Raw genomic sequence first — 15,133 nt, 5'->3', positions numbered from 1 at the left:
GGGGACGCCAATGACAGATATCCAGGTTGGATTATCCAGACTTTTGGATCATATCATGGGCTGTGTCCAGCAGAGAAACCTCAGTGGGAACAGAGAATAGCAGCCCCTGAATGAACCACCTAAACCCAACTAGAATTTTGCATTTGAACAAAATTGTCGACTACAATTATCAAGAGCATGTAGATAAATACATAAAACTTCCATGTAGTCTGGTCTGAAAGCTATCAAATACACCTGCTGTTTATGACTTTTTTTTACTGTATTTAATATTACCTATTGTTCTCATTCAGGGTCTTTAAGCTGCTGACTGACTTACATGTAATTGAAAGTCTGAAGATCTTCATGTAGCTATATGTATTAGCTACTTGTCTTTCATATTCAAACACGTTTAATTTGTAACATTTACCTCATTGCATCGTAAATGGCGAAAGAGTCTCACATTTTATTGAATTCAAAATGGATTGTAACAAAGATGTGCCAAATACAAAAATAAAAACAAGAAAACCTCAAATGATCCTTGAATCTGGCTGTAACCTGGGTGATCTTTACTTCTCAATAGGACCTGGGGGAACCGCACAATAAAAGTATTTTGTTATTTATGTGTGTGCAGAAATAGCAATGCAGAAACGTTTAGAAGTTCAAACGATGGCTCAAATATTGATGATTCTGTAAATCATTCAGCCCCCAAAGAACTTCTTAAGAACCCTGTTTTCGTGTGGTGCACTCGACCAATCGGTGCGCCCCAGAAATACATCTGTGTAGATGCTCTCTGCCTTGCTGTGGTGAGCTGGTTCCCCCGGCTGACTGAGGAGCTCTCTGAGAGAAACATTCTTCACCACTCTTTTCCCCCTTGCCTTGGACAATGTACCCGTCACTCAGTGACTTGATGCAATGTGAGAGCTATGGGGAGGCTTGCTCTTGGTGGTGGTTGGGTCTCTGTGTGGCGTTCAGCTGTGTGTATGTGCGCTACTGAACCGTGGCTCCCTCATTACTAAATAAAGAGAATCACTCTCCTTTTCAACAGTGCTTTTTATAGAGCTGTTGGAATATTCCCAATACTTTGTGTAACCTTCCCTCCTGTGCTTTTCTTGAAGGACTTCAAAGGACAAATAAACTCTCAGATCAGTTTAACATCGTATAATGAGGAGATAAACCTCTGCGTATGGACCATGGACTGATAGACAGTGCTGGGAGAAGTATTCAGACGCTTTTAAGTAAAGGTTGCTGTGCAATGATATAACAATAGATCATTACAAGAGTATCCTGCATTCATCTCACTTAAGTAAAAGTACAGAAGTATTATCTTCAAAATATCAAAGGTAAAACAACTGATTATGCAGCAGAATGGCTTTTGTAAGTGTTATATTATGTATTATATAGTTTTGATATTAATACTCATGCATTAACATGTAAGCAGCATTTTAATGTCGTATCAGGTCGAGAGGAGGCTTATATTTTAACAACTATATATGCAGTTTTATAAATGAAAATGCATCACATTTTGTGAAACAATCATACGTTTTGGATAACTAAAAGTACAAATACCTCAGAATTGCACTTCAGTACAATAAGTAGGCTGAATGTACTTAGAAACCGTCCATCACTGCTGGTAAATGTTGGTTGAATGTATGTTTAGGAGAAGGAACACAATACTTTGATGTCTTCCAGTTGGCTGTTATGAACATGGAGGCCATCCTCGAACCAAAAGGTCAAGGTTCAAATCCCTGTGAGAACAAGAAGCTGCCCTGCTGAGGTGCCCTTGACCAGGACACTGAATTGAATTGCTTAATGTACAGAAACATTACTTTCTGCAATCATATGACTTGGTTTTGTGACTCTGACCAATCTACTTTGTGATTATTATTTACAGAATGTTACAGAATTTACAGATTAGTAGTTTTAGTAGTAATTAAGTAATTTAAAGGAACCTGTGTCACCAGCAGTATCACGTGGCCTCATTAATGGATAAAATAAGATTTGTTTAACATGTGTTTAGACCTGTTATCATGGCTACCAATTCAAGCCCCATGTGGGAATGTTTGCAAGTATGCAAATGAGCTTGAATCACCCCAAGGCAATTTAACCTGACCCGTTGTTCACCATATCACACCTGCTTTGTTGTTCTACCTGATGCAGCAGGTATCATGCTGTCAGCTGCTAAACACTCGCTGCATCAAAAGTCTCACAACAAGGGTTCAAATCTTTTTCTCACAGACCAGCGTCACGTAAACATAGATCTCTTTAGGTGTGTAAAAGGCCAAGCTGATCAGGATCATTTCTTCTTTCGAGTGGCTTGATAAATATCATTTTGCTCTGTTCTTCCCCTTGATGTGTAAACTCACAGACATACGCGCTCAGCACTGGCTGCCTCTGCTGCTTCTTTATTGTGTTTCCTGGTCGATTAGCCTCGGGGCTGTCTTCAGGGCCTGGGGCCAGTGGGAGCAGGCAGGGGGGGAGGGCGGGTGGCTGCATCTGCCAGGGGACCTCCTTCAGGGGCCCCACTGTGGCCTGGCTTGGTTTTCATGTCTGTCTTCAAAAGCACAGCTCCGTGGAGGGAGAGAGAGAGAGAGAAGGGAGTTCATCGACAGTGGCGCTGCCATTGTTATTTTCAGTCAGTATACAGGTCTGGGCTGACGGAGTGTGTCAACACCGCTGCTTTCCACTTCCTTGTTTACATGTTTTTCACCCTCAAGGCTATCAGAAATGCAGAATGTACACAGTGCTATCAACAGATATGTTTCCATCCAATGTTGTGATTTTGTATTCTTCTTTTTGGCAAACTTTGTTAGCAGCAGGATTATTATTCATACAGTGTTAATTATTCATCTTGGTCTAATATTACCAAAGAGAAAACACACTTGTGTAGATTTTGAGGTGATGTGTGTCTGCAGAATAGTAATAACCCACAATGTGCTGTATGTTTGGTGGAGGTGGACTGAAGAGCTAATTAACAAGCTGACTTTGGATTGGATGTCCCGCCTGTGCAGGAGGAGCGTAGGCTCCTCGTACCTCCTCCCCTCTTCGCTGCGGGTCCTCTGGGTGCTCCTGCTGTCACAGGAGTTTAGTGTCAGACTGTTCGGGCCAGCAGGGACGCGCTCACCTTGACATGATCAAGTTGGAAATGAAAAGAACAAAATCCAGACAGTCAGGATGACAGACATGTCGACCGTCAGGGATTCAGTCTTTTTCATTCTTTCCTTCTTTCAACTCTCTCTGTGATCTTCTCTTGTCTTTTCTTTCTTGTCTTATCACTTCCCCTCTTTCCATTCACATGTCATTTCTCTCTGGCTTCCTCCTTCCTTTCCTTCCTTCCTTCCTTTCTTCCTTTCTTCCATCCTACCTCATTTGATCCCTTTATTTTCACCCCTTCTATCTTTCCTCTCCTTCCTATTTCACTTCCTTACCTTCCTCCCTGTCTCTCATGTGTGTGCGTCCCTTCTTATTTCTTGTTCTTTTTCTTCCTGGCTGTGATCGCTCTCCTTCCCTCGTCTGTTCTTCAACTCATGCCTCCCTCTAACAATTCTTCCTTTCCTTTTTTTCCTCTCCTCTTCCCGTCTTCCCAATTTCCCCCCGTCTCACTACACTGCCGCCACATTTTCTTGGAGAGGATTATTATGTTCAGCAGACTGTATGGTGATTACATGTTCATATACTCTAATCTGAGTTTGTGTGCAGACTTGCGCCCGACCAGCTAAGTGCTTTGTAAAAAAAAAAAAAAAAAAAATTACGCCATAGTGAGTTATTTCTGGCTGGGTTAATCTTATTTCTCTGGGCACTTTGATAATGGAGAGGACTTGAATAATGAATGGGGTGTATAATACTGTTCTTCAGGCTCGCTGAATGAATTAAACAAGTGCCTATAAGTGAGTTTCTGTGAGTGTCTCTAATATAGTGCCCCCTCCTTTGTCTTTTCAATCCCACGCTCTTATTTTGTATTTTTGGAATTAGAACAAAAATATACACTTCAGCAGTGAAGAAAATACTGGAGTAAAATGAGTGAACGCTATTAACGTATGCTGAAATACAGACCACACAATTGTCCCTCTCCTCTCTCATCCTTTATCACGGTCTCTCCCTCTCTCTCTCTCTCCCTCTCTCTCTCTCTCCCTCTCTCTCCCTCTCTCTCTCTCTCTCATCTCTTCATGTGTGTGTGCACATCTCAATAGTCTCTGCATAATGCATGGTGTGTTAGTTAGCAGACAGCTAAGCTTAGACAGCTTGACCTCACACACAGACTATGAGACTCTGAATGTTTCTCCGTCACAGAAGTTCACTGGTCTCTCTGCAGAGCTGATGCTTCATGCAATATCAGATTAATGATGTTGAGATTTTAGAACACAGAAGTATGTTTTGAACTCGTGAATTATTGATTTGGTTTATTTCATCATATGTAAGCAAAAGCGACATGGGGTATACTTTAAATTCACTAAGTAGTAGTTCAGAATGCGATGAGGAAAAGTCACAAACTTATTACAATAATTAAAAATACTGAGCAACTGTAAGCAACTTAATTTTAGTTTTGACATAGTCTCATTATTTCATTTTTATTGTTATATGTTGATTATTAATTTGATGCCAAACACAGCTCCATCCTACAGACCAAAGTGATCTCCTAAAACTGTCTGATTAATCAATTATCAATTGATATTCATTAATTTTCTGCTAGTAATTGTTTCACCACTATGTGACACTATCGCCTGTCTATCCATGGTGGAAGTATCAAGATCCTTTACTTAAGTAAAAGTAATACCAATCTGTAAAAATACTCCATTACAAGTAAACTGCATTCAAAACCGTATTTAAGTTTTTCAAAAATTGTTTTTACTCAGACATTATCAGCTAAATTTACACTAAGTATAAAAGTAAAAGTACAGAGTTATATTATATTACACTGGAGCCGCATTTTAATGTTGCAGCTGGGCAGCTATTTTAATTCAATTTAATTTGCTGTAGGTATAACAAAGCAGTGTATTCTATATGCTCATTATAGGTTAAGATAAGATCTGAATCTACAAAGTAACAAGTAAAAATAGCAGCATCCCCCTTACATTTTTGTAATGAAAATATCTAAAGCCTCATTCTGGTTGCCATTTTCTGAATAGAAACACACAGATAACTTAGATCCACACACCAAAGTGTAGAGAACAGAGAAGGGAACAGGAGAGATGGACAGCAGCCTCTGCTATACCTTTTAAAAGACACCCCCGGCCTCAAGTTTCAAGAGAGTAACACAATCTCACTGTGTGTGTGTGTGTGTGTGTGTGTGTGTGTGTGTGTGTGTGTGTGTGTGTGTGTGTGTCCATGCTTGTGCTGCATGCTCACAGGTATGCGTGTAGACTTCAGCAGCAGGCTGGTCCTGAGCTGGTTTGGGCTTCTGATGATAATAGAAGGTGACTAATAGAGAGCGCAGAGGTAGCTGTCTTCCATCGCTCTGGTCACATTCTCATTTGTTGCTACTGGCATTGGATGAATTATTGAGTTGGGGGTGTTTGGGGCTCCCACACCTCCCCTCGCATTCCCTCACTCTGCTCCCAAGGATGACAGCCACACTCTGTGTGTGTGTGTGTGTGTGTGTGTGTGTGTGTGAGAGAGAGAGAGAGAGAGAGAGAGAGAGAGAGAGAGAGAGAGGATATGTGTATATGTATGTGCAATTAAACAGAGCTTTCATCCCCATTCTGTCAAAAATGGTCTTCCCTGCATGAGATCAACTCAAGCAGACACACATCTCTATTACCCCCCCCCCCCCCCCCCCCCCCCCCCTCTCTCTCTCTCTCTCTCTCTCCTTTTATTTGTATTTGTTTGTTCATCTCTTAATTCTCACTCTGCTGTCTCAACACCAGTCTCAGCTCCTTTCATTCTGGGTTTTGCTGGTCGTTTTAACTGGTAATCAATGTTGAAGTCAATGCGCGAGGTTCGGTTCAATGCGAGTGTTCATATTAAACATAATGCACAAATTGGCCCCAGCACACCTCCATTATTGCATGAGAAAGCGCAATATACCTTTCAGCTGCTGCTGAATAATTGAGGTGCCCTCAGTCGCCACATGCCGCCAACGCTCCCAAACCTTCAGCTCAACTTACCGCACAGCGAGTCGGTTATGATATCAATACGGGTATTACAAAGATCAATTATTCACACGGCGACGCTCCTTTTTTCAACCTCACATTTACCTCATTCAACACAAACACACGTTTCGTTATCACTCTTAGAGGATTTGATAGTATTTTTTAATGGCCAGACTTCGGCTGAACCGTGTAAAAAAAACAAACAAAAAAAAAAAAAGACTATTTCCAGATAAATGTGTCATGAAAATGTGACAAAGATTAGAATGAGGCACAATTAACATTTGATCTCGCATTCCGCTCACAACAAAAAAATCACATTTAACGCCATAAATTATAGACTGTGATTAATCGGCATCAAAGAGAATATTAATAAGAGCCACAAACGTTTCCGTGTAATTGCGAAATATTGATCCCCTGGCTGAAACAACCCGCCGACAGTCTCACTGGGAAAATCACACAACCGCAGGTCATGATTCCGGTTCAAGCTTTCTATTTATTTATTTATTTATTTTTAGAAATGTTTGCTTAATATTAGGAGAAAGTGGTCATTTGCGCGGGGATATTATGCAGAGAATAACGAGTAACATTTTAGCAATATGAATAAAGTCGGCCTAGATGGATTCACTAAAATACGCAGGAAAATAAAAAAAGTCACACTTATTTTCAACGATTATAATAATAATAATATTGTTCACCTATGTGAGAAATAAAACACACGTTAGTGAAATTGTGCCCATAACCGCTGAAATTACATCACAATAAAATGAAAGGTATAAACTGAGAAAACATAGTATATAATGTAACACAATGAAGGGGGAAATACTTACTTAGTCAAACGACAAAACAAAAACAACTTTAATTTCCCTTTTTCTTCGGCCGACCTGTTGTGTGTCCAGTCCCGTCGGTCCCCAGAGTCACCACAGCTCCCAGTCAGACTTCTACCCCCAACTCCTCCACATTACTTCGTTTTATACCAATATATAATTAATATTGCATCGTCATTACTTAATAATTTCAAACCCCATGCACGATATAACCCGGTGACATGAGGGCATCCATAATTAACACCGCACTAATGAGGGAGGAAGGGGGCCATTAGCGGCGTGTAGAGGACGCGCGTTCGGCGCTCGACGGTGTGAAAATTACTGTGGAAATGGAGGCCCGTTATTTTCTCTGGTGCTTATATCATGTACGACAATACATATTTAATCCCAGCAGAGGTTTGGGGATTCATAAATAAAACAGCCGGGCAGAGTTCCCATAAAACAAGCATCTCAGGGTGAATAGAAAGGAAATGTTACACAGTTCACAGCCTGAAGAAGAAAACACCTCGTTGTTTTTTTGTTGTTTTTTTCAGTCTATAGTTAAACAATGAATTTATAGGCCTTATTAAAATAATACAATTTAATAAAGCACAAAAAAATAAAGTCGCCGCTTCGGAGAAATGTTAGAAAATAACCAATAATTTATTAAGTTTAAACTTCACACATTTTTTTCAAGTGAAATCAAGAGTGAGGAAAAATAAATAAATACTTCCATTAGGTGATGTAGGCCTGTACACTGTATATATCTGGGCTATATATAATAAATATATAGCTCCCCTGTAATGCTCCAAAACATGTTCACATCAAAATACTAAAATATAGCAGCAGCCAAAGCCACACGGATGTGCCTCATATATGACGGTGTCAGTTCCATTTTTCTAAATAATGCAAGATAAACAGACTCAGTGTGTCATAGCTTGTGAAAGTATTCAGTATTCATATTTGTGCGTTAATTACCATCACACGGAGCAGATTCGTTTGCAAAAACAAACAAAAAACAGAACAAAAGAAATGGTGGTTTTAAAAACGTTGGTGAGTTTCTGAAGCCCTCACCATTGAACTCACATTAGTGTTAAAAAAAAGAAGTGTAGGCTAAACACAGTTGAAGATATGATGGTGCACGTAAACTCTGATCTCAACCAACGTTACAAAAACAAATGATCTTTTCACGAAATCATAATTCCTTTCTCTTCATACAGCGTCAGTTTAACGTCCCTGAACGTGACAAACTGTCAGGGTGGATTTACTGAAAAGTTCCTATTTAGTGTGTGCAACATACAACATGGTCAACAACATCACAATCACCCTCCTCACGAAATATAACACGATCCTTTATGAGTCCCTTATTAATAACAAAATCGATGGGGGGGGGAAAAGTGCAACAGCGAAGAGTGAGTGACTTGAAATAAAACTTGCAGTCAAAGTCTTTTTTTTGTGGAGATAATCCCAGATGAGACGTGAAGATGATAAATCCCTGTTAGTTAGGCTACTTAGGCTATTATTAATCACTCGATCAAAAATGTAGTAGGCTATTTTATTCATGATGTGTGAAACTCAGTGCACCGCAGAGTATTTCATTCGTTTCTGTTTTTGCCGCTGGTTGCAAAACCACACTCGAACCACGTTCTTTTTCAGGTCCAGTTTTTCGGCGATGGCCGCAATTTTTTCCGAGGAGGGACGAGGCTGGATGGCAAAGTACGCCTCCAAAGAGCGCTTCTCCGGCGCGGCGATGGAGGTGCGCTTTCTTTTCCTCTCGTTCCCGCTGAAAAGGTCCGGCTTGCTGCTTTTCTCCCGGTACGCAGCCTCCGCTTCCTCCAGCCAGGCCTGGAGGACCGGCTTGAGCGCTATCATGTTGTTGTGGGACAAGGTGAGGGACTCGAACCTGCAGATGGTGCTCTGGCTCAACGACCCCACTCCGGGGATCTTGAGGTTGGCCAGCGCCGACCCGACGTCCGCCTGGGTCACTCCGAGTTTGATCCGCCTCTGCTTGAACCGCTCGGCGAAGGCTTCCAGCTCCCTGGGATCCGACTCCACGTCGTTGACGCACGCCATGCCGCCGTGCACAGACAGAGAGTGAGGGTGGGCCATGTTGGCCATCGCCTGGTGCAGCTGCCCCATGGTCTGCAGGTGGTGGTGAGGGTGCTGGTGGTGGTGCGCCGAGTTGGTCATCCCGGGAGGCTCCGGAGCACCCATCCCGGTCACGGCCAGGCTGGTGGAGAGGTGGTCCAGGAGGTCCCCGGCCTCCAGGGTCTGTCCGAGGTGGTGGTGGTGATGGTGGTGGGAGGCGATGGTGGAGGGGATGTGGGAGATGGGCACGGTGGTGGAGGAAGAAGAGGAGGCTGAGGTGCAGGGGACACTGCTCATGGTATGATAAGTCACGTCTGGTTTGAACGGGTGACTCTTGCCGTGAGAGACAATGCTGTCAGCAGCCGCCAGAGCCTCTGCCCGTGCCAGCAGGCTCTCATCAAAGCCTCCGAATATATTGCCCTGCAGCTGCAAGCAAGAGTGCGCATACTGGAGTCAGTGGGGAATTCTGTCAGGCAGCTCTCAGGATCTAAAAAACATTTTTCCAAAGGCAAGCAGCGCTGAGGAGAGGAGAGAACCCTCCTCAAAGCGCAGGTCATAAAAATTAATATGAAAGCAAGAGCATTGCTTGAATAGACATGTGGATGAAAGGGGGAGGAGGGGAGTTGGGAGGGGGAGAGGGTGAATACAGACAGAGGAGAGGGAGAGATAGCGGATAGAACAAAGTCCTGTCAAATCAACTTTACAGACATTTCCAGTGTGATATTTTTCCCCTCCTCTCACCCAGTATGCTCCACAGACATTCTCCCCCCGACCTGAACGTACCTGCGGGGCGGACAGACAGACTCTGCGCATGCCCTCCGAGCCTGAGTGCAGGCCGGGATACTTGGGCTCGTGCAGAGCCGGGTGCATGGAGAAATGCTGCTTGCCGTTCATGGTCATCATCCTCCTCCCTGCAAGCACCTCGCAAGCAGTGTGGCCCCTGACATGAAAGCCGGGGAGCGGGACAGCTACAGAGCTCCTCTGCTCTCCTTCACCAGACTGAGCTGTTGACATCGGCTGCGCCTCCCGGCATCCCTCTCTCCCTCTTCCTCCCCTCCTCCTCTTCTTTCAGCCTCCCTCCTCCTCCTCCTCCTTCCCTCCCACCTGCTCCTCTGCTCAACTTACAAGTTGCAAAATGTAGGCCTCTGTGCGCAAGCGTCAAATAAACCCAACCAAAACCACTATGCTATTCAAATAAAACGCTGGTCATTGATGAGGTCGTTCTGACATTTCAAAAAGTTTTACTGGCACTCTTGTAGAATTCAAGTTGAACAATTAGAAGGATCGTTTTTATGAAGTAAACCTGGTGAATCATGGCTCACTTTAGAGTTTGGACAACCGACTGTCTTATAAAAATACTGTTTGTTTGTTTTTCGATTCCATTATATCAAAGTTAATGATCATATCAACCTTTGTTGCTTATATTGTCACTTGTGTTAAAAAGAAAGAGGTCTGATTTTAGTTTAGTTTAGTTGAACATGTCGTCTCACCTTCGTAGCATGTGTTAAAGATGTCAACAATGGGCCACTAGCTGCCATACTGCCAGTAGGGTTGGTACATTAAAGAGCATTTTATTTATTTATTTTAAGTTGGTTTAGGCGTCATCGTGCGTCGTTTTCCAATGATTTCAGCACCATGGACAGCGCAGCACCGCTGAGGTCCGTGGTGCTGACACGGTCCCCTTTCTACAAATCTATAAGACAGATGGATAGATACAGTTAACTGAACCACGGTTTTGGTGCTACATGCTTCAAACTGTATCTTCGGGTCAGCTGGTCAGCAACCTACAGGCCTCAGCCTGCTCTCCGCTCATCCTCGGGGCCGCTTTCAGAGACTTCTCATGTGGCCGCCTGGTTTAAACCCATGAAGCCGGGGTGGAAGGGCCGAAAGAGGAGCCAGGCGGGCAGAGGCGCGCTGATGACACAGCGGGTCCATCCGATCCTGCCGGCCGCCTCTCTGGTTCCCCAGACTCTGAATAATTTAGCTGCACGGTGGCAGGCATCCATTACCACGCTGGCATGTTCTTATTCATTACACAGATTAAAACAGCCGAGGTCTTTTTCTCACCATGCAAACCTGTTGCAGGCCCGGGAGCCAAACTTTAAGAGCTGCAAGTACGCTGGCTCCTTGAATGGGGAGTGAAAAGAATTACAGACTTAATTCGAATTTGTGCATTTTGCATTAGGCATTACCAAACACAAACTACTTTTAAGAACATTTTTTATATTTAATCACAAATTGAATGTTTTGATTTGCTAGACCTATTTCTGAGGAGCAAATATAAGAAATCTAACCATATAGCATTAATAAAAGTGTCAGTGTCTCATAGTAAAAAGGCCACATGTGAGAATCTGTGAGAAAGCATGTGTGTATGGATCTCATTGGATTTATATGATGTTGGTCTGAAGTCCCTTTTCTCACCCTTCACATCACCCTTCCCCCTTTTCCTTAATAGCTGCTATATAGCTGGGACCATTCATAATTTAGTGCTCATTGTTTACAACTCTGTCATCTCTGTGCTTTTCATATTCTGAAGATTGCATGATTGCATCTGACATGTTTTATGGAGAGCGTTGTCATATTTGTGGCCAAATGTGACAGTGGCTCTTCTCTTGTCTGCCCCGTCTGGCCTGCATACACTCCACCAGATGACCTAACTTCTGTCATTCATTCTTTACCCACAGTGAAGAGTCATTTCAATAGAAACCTTTTTTTCTGTTTCTCAGCTAATCATAATTTAAAATATGGGCCTGTTTTACTCGTGTTTACACATTATAACAGCATAAAAAAAACCTTAATGTCTTGTGTTACGTATCTACTTTATATATGTGGTTGTTTATTCATTGACATGCAAAAAAGTCAGACTTTAATTATTTGATTACCTCTGGCTAATACTGAAAATAACCCCAAGTGTACAGTATGTCCCATCCACACAAAAAAATCTAATGAGTTTCTCATAATTGGCATCTCATTAACTTGACTAACCAAGGCATTACATCTGAGAAGCTGCCTTGTAATTTTGACCTGTCCTTATAAAAAGTCGTGTTATTATTTTATCATGCCATATTAGAAAGCCTACTCATTCAATTTTTTGTAAAATTAGTTTTTATATTTATATCTATATAACATTTGAATGGATCCCAATTCTACCAGTGCTCGTTCCTTCACCTCCCAGTCTCCGGGCCGCCATGGGATCTGCCCCAGGCCCCAGTTTGACATCCCTTCCCCCGGGGAGAGCTGAAAGTCCTTGCATTAAACTACACAGACTCTGAGTGTTTTCACTTGACTTCCTAAAGTAAGAAGCGCTCATGCATTATTCAGTGATATTTTAATATGTTGTAGTCGCTGGATTCTGAAATTAACCTCAGAGGTCTTTTCTTGTGATGCGGTGGGATTTGTTTGGGGGGAATGGGTGTCAAAGTGAGCGTCTGTGAGTAATGATGGGCTCATCCTCCTTCATAAGATGGACACAAGGGAAGGTATTGAATTGTGCTGACTATCCAGTTAGATCTATCATATCATATAAGCTTATATTTGTGCCCAAACCCCACAAAGAATTATAATCTGATTCTAGTAGCAATACCAGAATAGTAACACCCGACTGTATTTTGAGGAATATTTAGAGCCCTGGATTTATTGTTGGGAACACATTTTATTATACGATGGCCACGTTTCTGATTGGCTGGCAAGAGTCTGTTCAAATTACCATCAAAGCAACACTGTTCAGGTCCCAATTAACTCCCATTCTAAATCAGTACACAACTGCTCTGGTAACATGGTTACAGCTGATTCTTGTTAACAGTTTGCCAGAGCGTCACTGGTAATGCATGGGTTAATCTGACACCAAACAAACTTTTAAAAATGAATGACAGTTTGAAAGCGGCTTCTCTTTTTGTATGTGGTAAATGACCGTGCTATAAGTGCAATAACGCACTCCAAGGTGTCCTGTTATATGAAAATAATGAATGAGACGGAGGCCGTTATTTTTGTATGTTAGGACACGTCTCAGGCACGGTGGCTTCTGCGTAGTTGGCCTTGTGTTATTACTTCTTGTCATTAGATTGATTATTAACAGGTTGATGTATTTACCTTTAATCACATCATACTTTGACTATACACTAGTGATTTCCACTCATCTTATTATTAAATGTATAAAAACATTTGGCTGCACCAGTGATTTATAATAAAGGAGTGTTTACATTTGTGCAATCAATTATTTAGTATTTAAAATTTGTACTTACTTAATTGTAGGGTTTCCACTTTGACATTAAGAGTACTTTGTTGACCATAATTATGTTCACTGTGACTCCACGTTGAGAATCAATAACGCATGAAGAGGTCTAAGGGGGTAAACACTTTTTAAGTGCTGCACCCCATTAGTAATTCAGCCAATTTTAGACAACTTCTCATTTGTGCCATTTCTAAAGATTAAGTAACTTTTGAAAGCAGTCTTTTCTTTTACCTTCTACAATCAGTTAACTGTAATTTAGCTCTAATTTTAATTCACTATTGTACACAGATACTTTGAAAAAGAGTAGAATAAAGTTTACTTTTCCTTTTTAAGACCATTGATGGATTAGTTAGCAGAATACAAACTTAAAACATTAAAACAGTTAGTCATTCTTATGTGTAACCAAATGACTGCTAGTTTTGCATTTAAGACCTGAAATAAAGGTAATTCTGCTCATATCTGAATAATATTTAAGTCAAGTAACAGAACTAGTACTTAAGTCCTGTATTTTGACATTGTCGTACTCTTTCCACCCTTTGGCATCAACTAACACGTTTCTACCAGATAACATGCAAAATGAAGGAGACCACACAAGAGTTTAAGGTAATCTTTTCTGGAATGCTTTTGCTCGCTTTCTTCCCCCCTTGCCAATGTTGATTTCTTTTTTGGTCAAATTTCTTTCTTTCTTTCTTTAACTCAAACATGTTATTTTTTCCTCCAAGATCCAATTCAAATTGTATTTTTTTCTTTTCTTTTCTTCTTTTTTTTGATCATCTTACAAGCTCCCCCATTCCTCCATCTTTATTGGCAAAAGCAAACATGCTAGTAAATTAGAAATCCATTTTTTACAAACAAAATACATGAAGAAAATACATCCACATCCTGCAAATATAAACAGTAACAAATCCAAAACTATTATCCAATAAACATTTTACATTTTTCTTACACCATTGTGTGATAGTAGCATACAGAAGAGAGTACAAAAAGTGGGACAGATACCTTCCCTGAATCCTCACTTACACAAGCAAGAACCCTGCCAGTATAGGTTTGTCCTTTCAAACTGCCAGTGACCTCATATGAAAAAATCAAAAAAATCACATGACATAAAAACATGAACTCAAAGGTTTTAATGGGACAATGAGGTCACTGGCTTCTGAGTTATCAGTCAATAGTGAGATATGCAATCCAAACAAGAGCACTACCGACATTGTAGGTGGGAGGAAATCGCGTAATGTGTTCTGCACCCTTTCAAATGTGGTGCCAGTGAACGAACAAAGGAGACCATTTCAGGCAGAAATCGGCATGTAAATATACATTAAATACAGTATGTAAATATACATGCAGATTTCTGCCTGTGAGACTGCTACAGTTAACTAATAAGTCAATATCTCTCCTTTGTTTAGGTTCTTCAATCTGACTGGTTATGTTACTGGATATGATCAGTTTAGCTGAGTTATGATAAGCATACATCAACCAACACTTCATTAGGTTGCATGTAAACATGGTGAATAGTTTCAGGGAAGCAACAAAAGTAAAAACTTTCCAGTCAAAAATGTCTTTCCTGCATGGAGCAGAGTTCCATGTGAACTTTAGTGAATTTCATTTCTCCCACCCTGAGGATTCTAAAACAGTATGTGAAAAGAAAGCAAAACGCAAAATAAAACTTTTTGTCATGAAAGGTGCACATTGTGGTTGCACTTATAGAGTAGGTTTTGGAGCACTGTCTGACAATATTCAGATGCAGGCAAAGCTGCACTAATGCACAAATAATATTGTGAGATGACTCCCAGTGCATTTCAACAGAGTGTTTTCCAAAGCTCAGAGCAGCTCTGACAGTTTCTTTAAAAGAAATGTGCTACTTAGATGACAAATTTAGTGGAATAACAACGTGGACTGGTTTAACACAAATGCAGAATTCTTGCGAATAAGCAGAGACGTTAAGCACT

At 41.3% G+C, this 15,133-nt stretch overlaps 1 protein-coding gene across 1 annotated transcript; it reads right to left on the bottom strand.

Moving 5' to 3' along the window:
- Positions 1-8,443: 8,443 nt before the first annotated feature.
- On the bottom strand, positions 8,444-9,859 carry pou4f3 (POU class 4 homeobox 3). Its single transcript, XM_070916953.1, has 2 exons — positions 9,740-9,859; positions 8,444-9,382 (listed from the first exon to the last, which is right to left on the bottom strand). Exons 1-2 carry the CDS (start codon positions 9,857-9,859, stop codon positions 8,444-8,446), a joined length of 1,059 nt encoding a protein of 352 aa, XP_070773054.1.
- Between the last annotated feature and the right edge of the window lie 5,274 nt (positions 9,860-15,133).

Source organism: Enoplosus armatus, chromosome 13 (assembly GCF_043641665.1).
Source record: "Enoplosus armatus isolate fEnoArm2 chromosome 13, fEnoArm2.hap1, whole genome shotgun sequence".
In the NCBI taxonomy this organism is placed as follows: Eukaryota; Metazoa; Chordata; class Actinopteri; order Centrarchiformes; family Enoplosidae; genus Enoplosus; species Enoplosus armatus.
Note: the sequence above shows the minus strand (reverse complement) of the source record. Positions and strands in the feature narration are given on the sequence as shown.

Excerpts from the sequence above, each read along its gene's own strand:
- pou4f3 (XM_070916953.1), bottom strand. The coding sequence starts at position 9,859 with ATGATGACCATGAACGGCAAGCAGCATTTCTCCATGCACCCGGCTCTG. Across the intron at positions 9,383-9,739 it reads TCTGTCTGTCCGCCCCGCAG|CTGCAGGGCAATATATTCGG; the intron begins GTACGTTCAGGT and ends TCTTGCTTGCAG.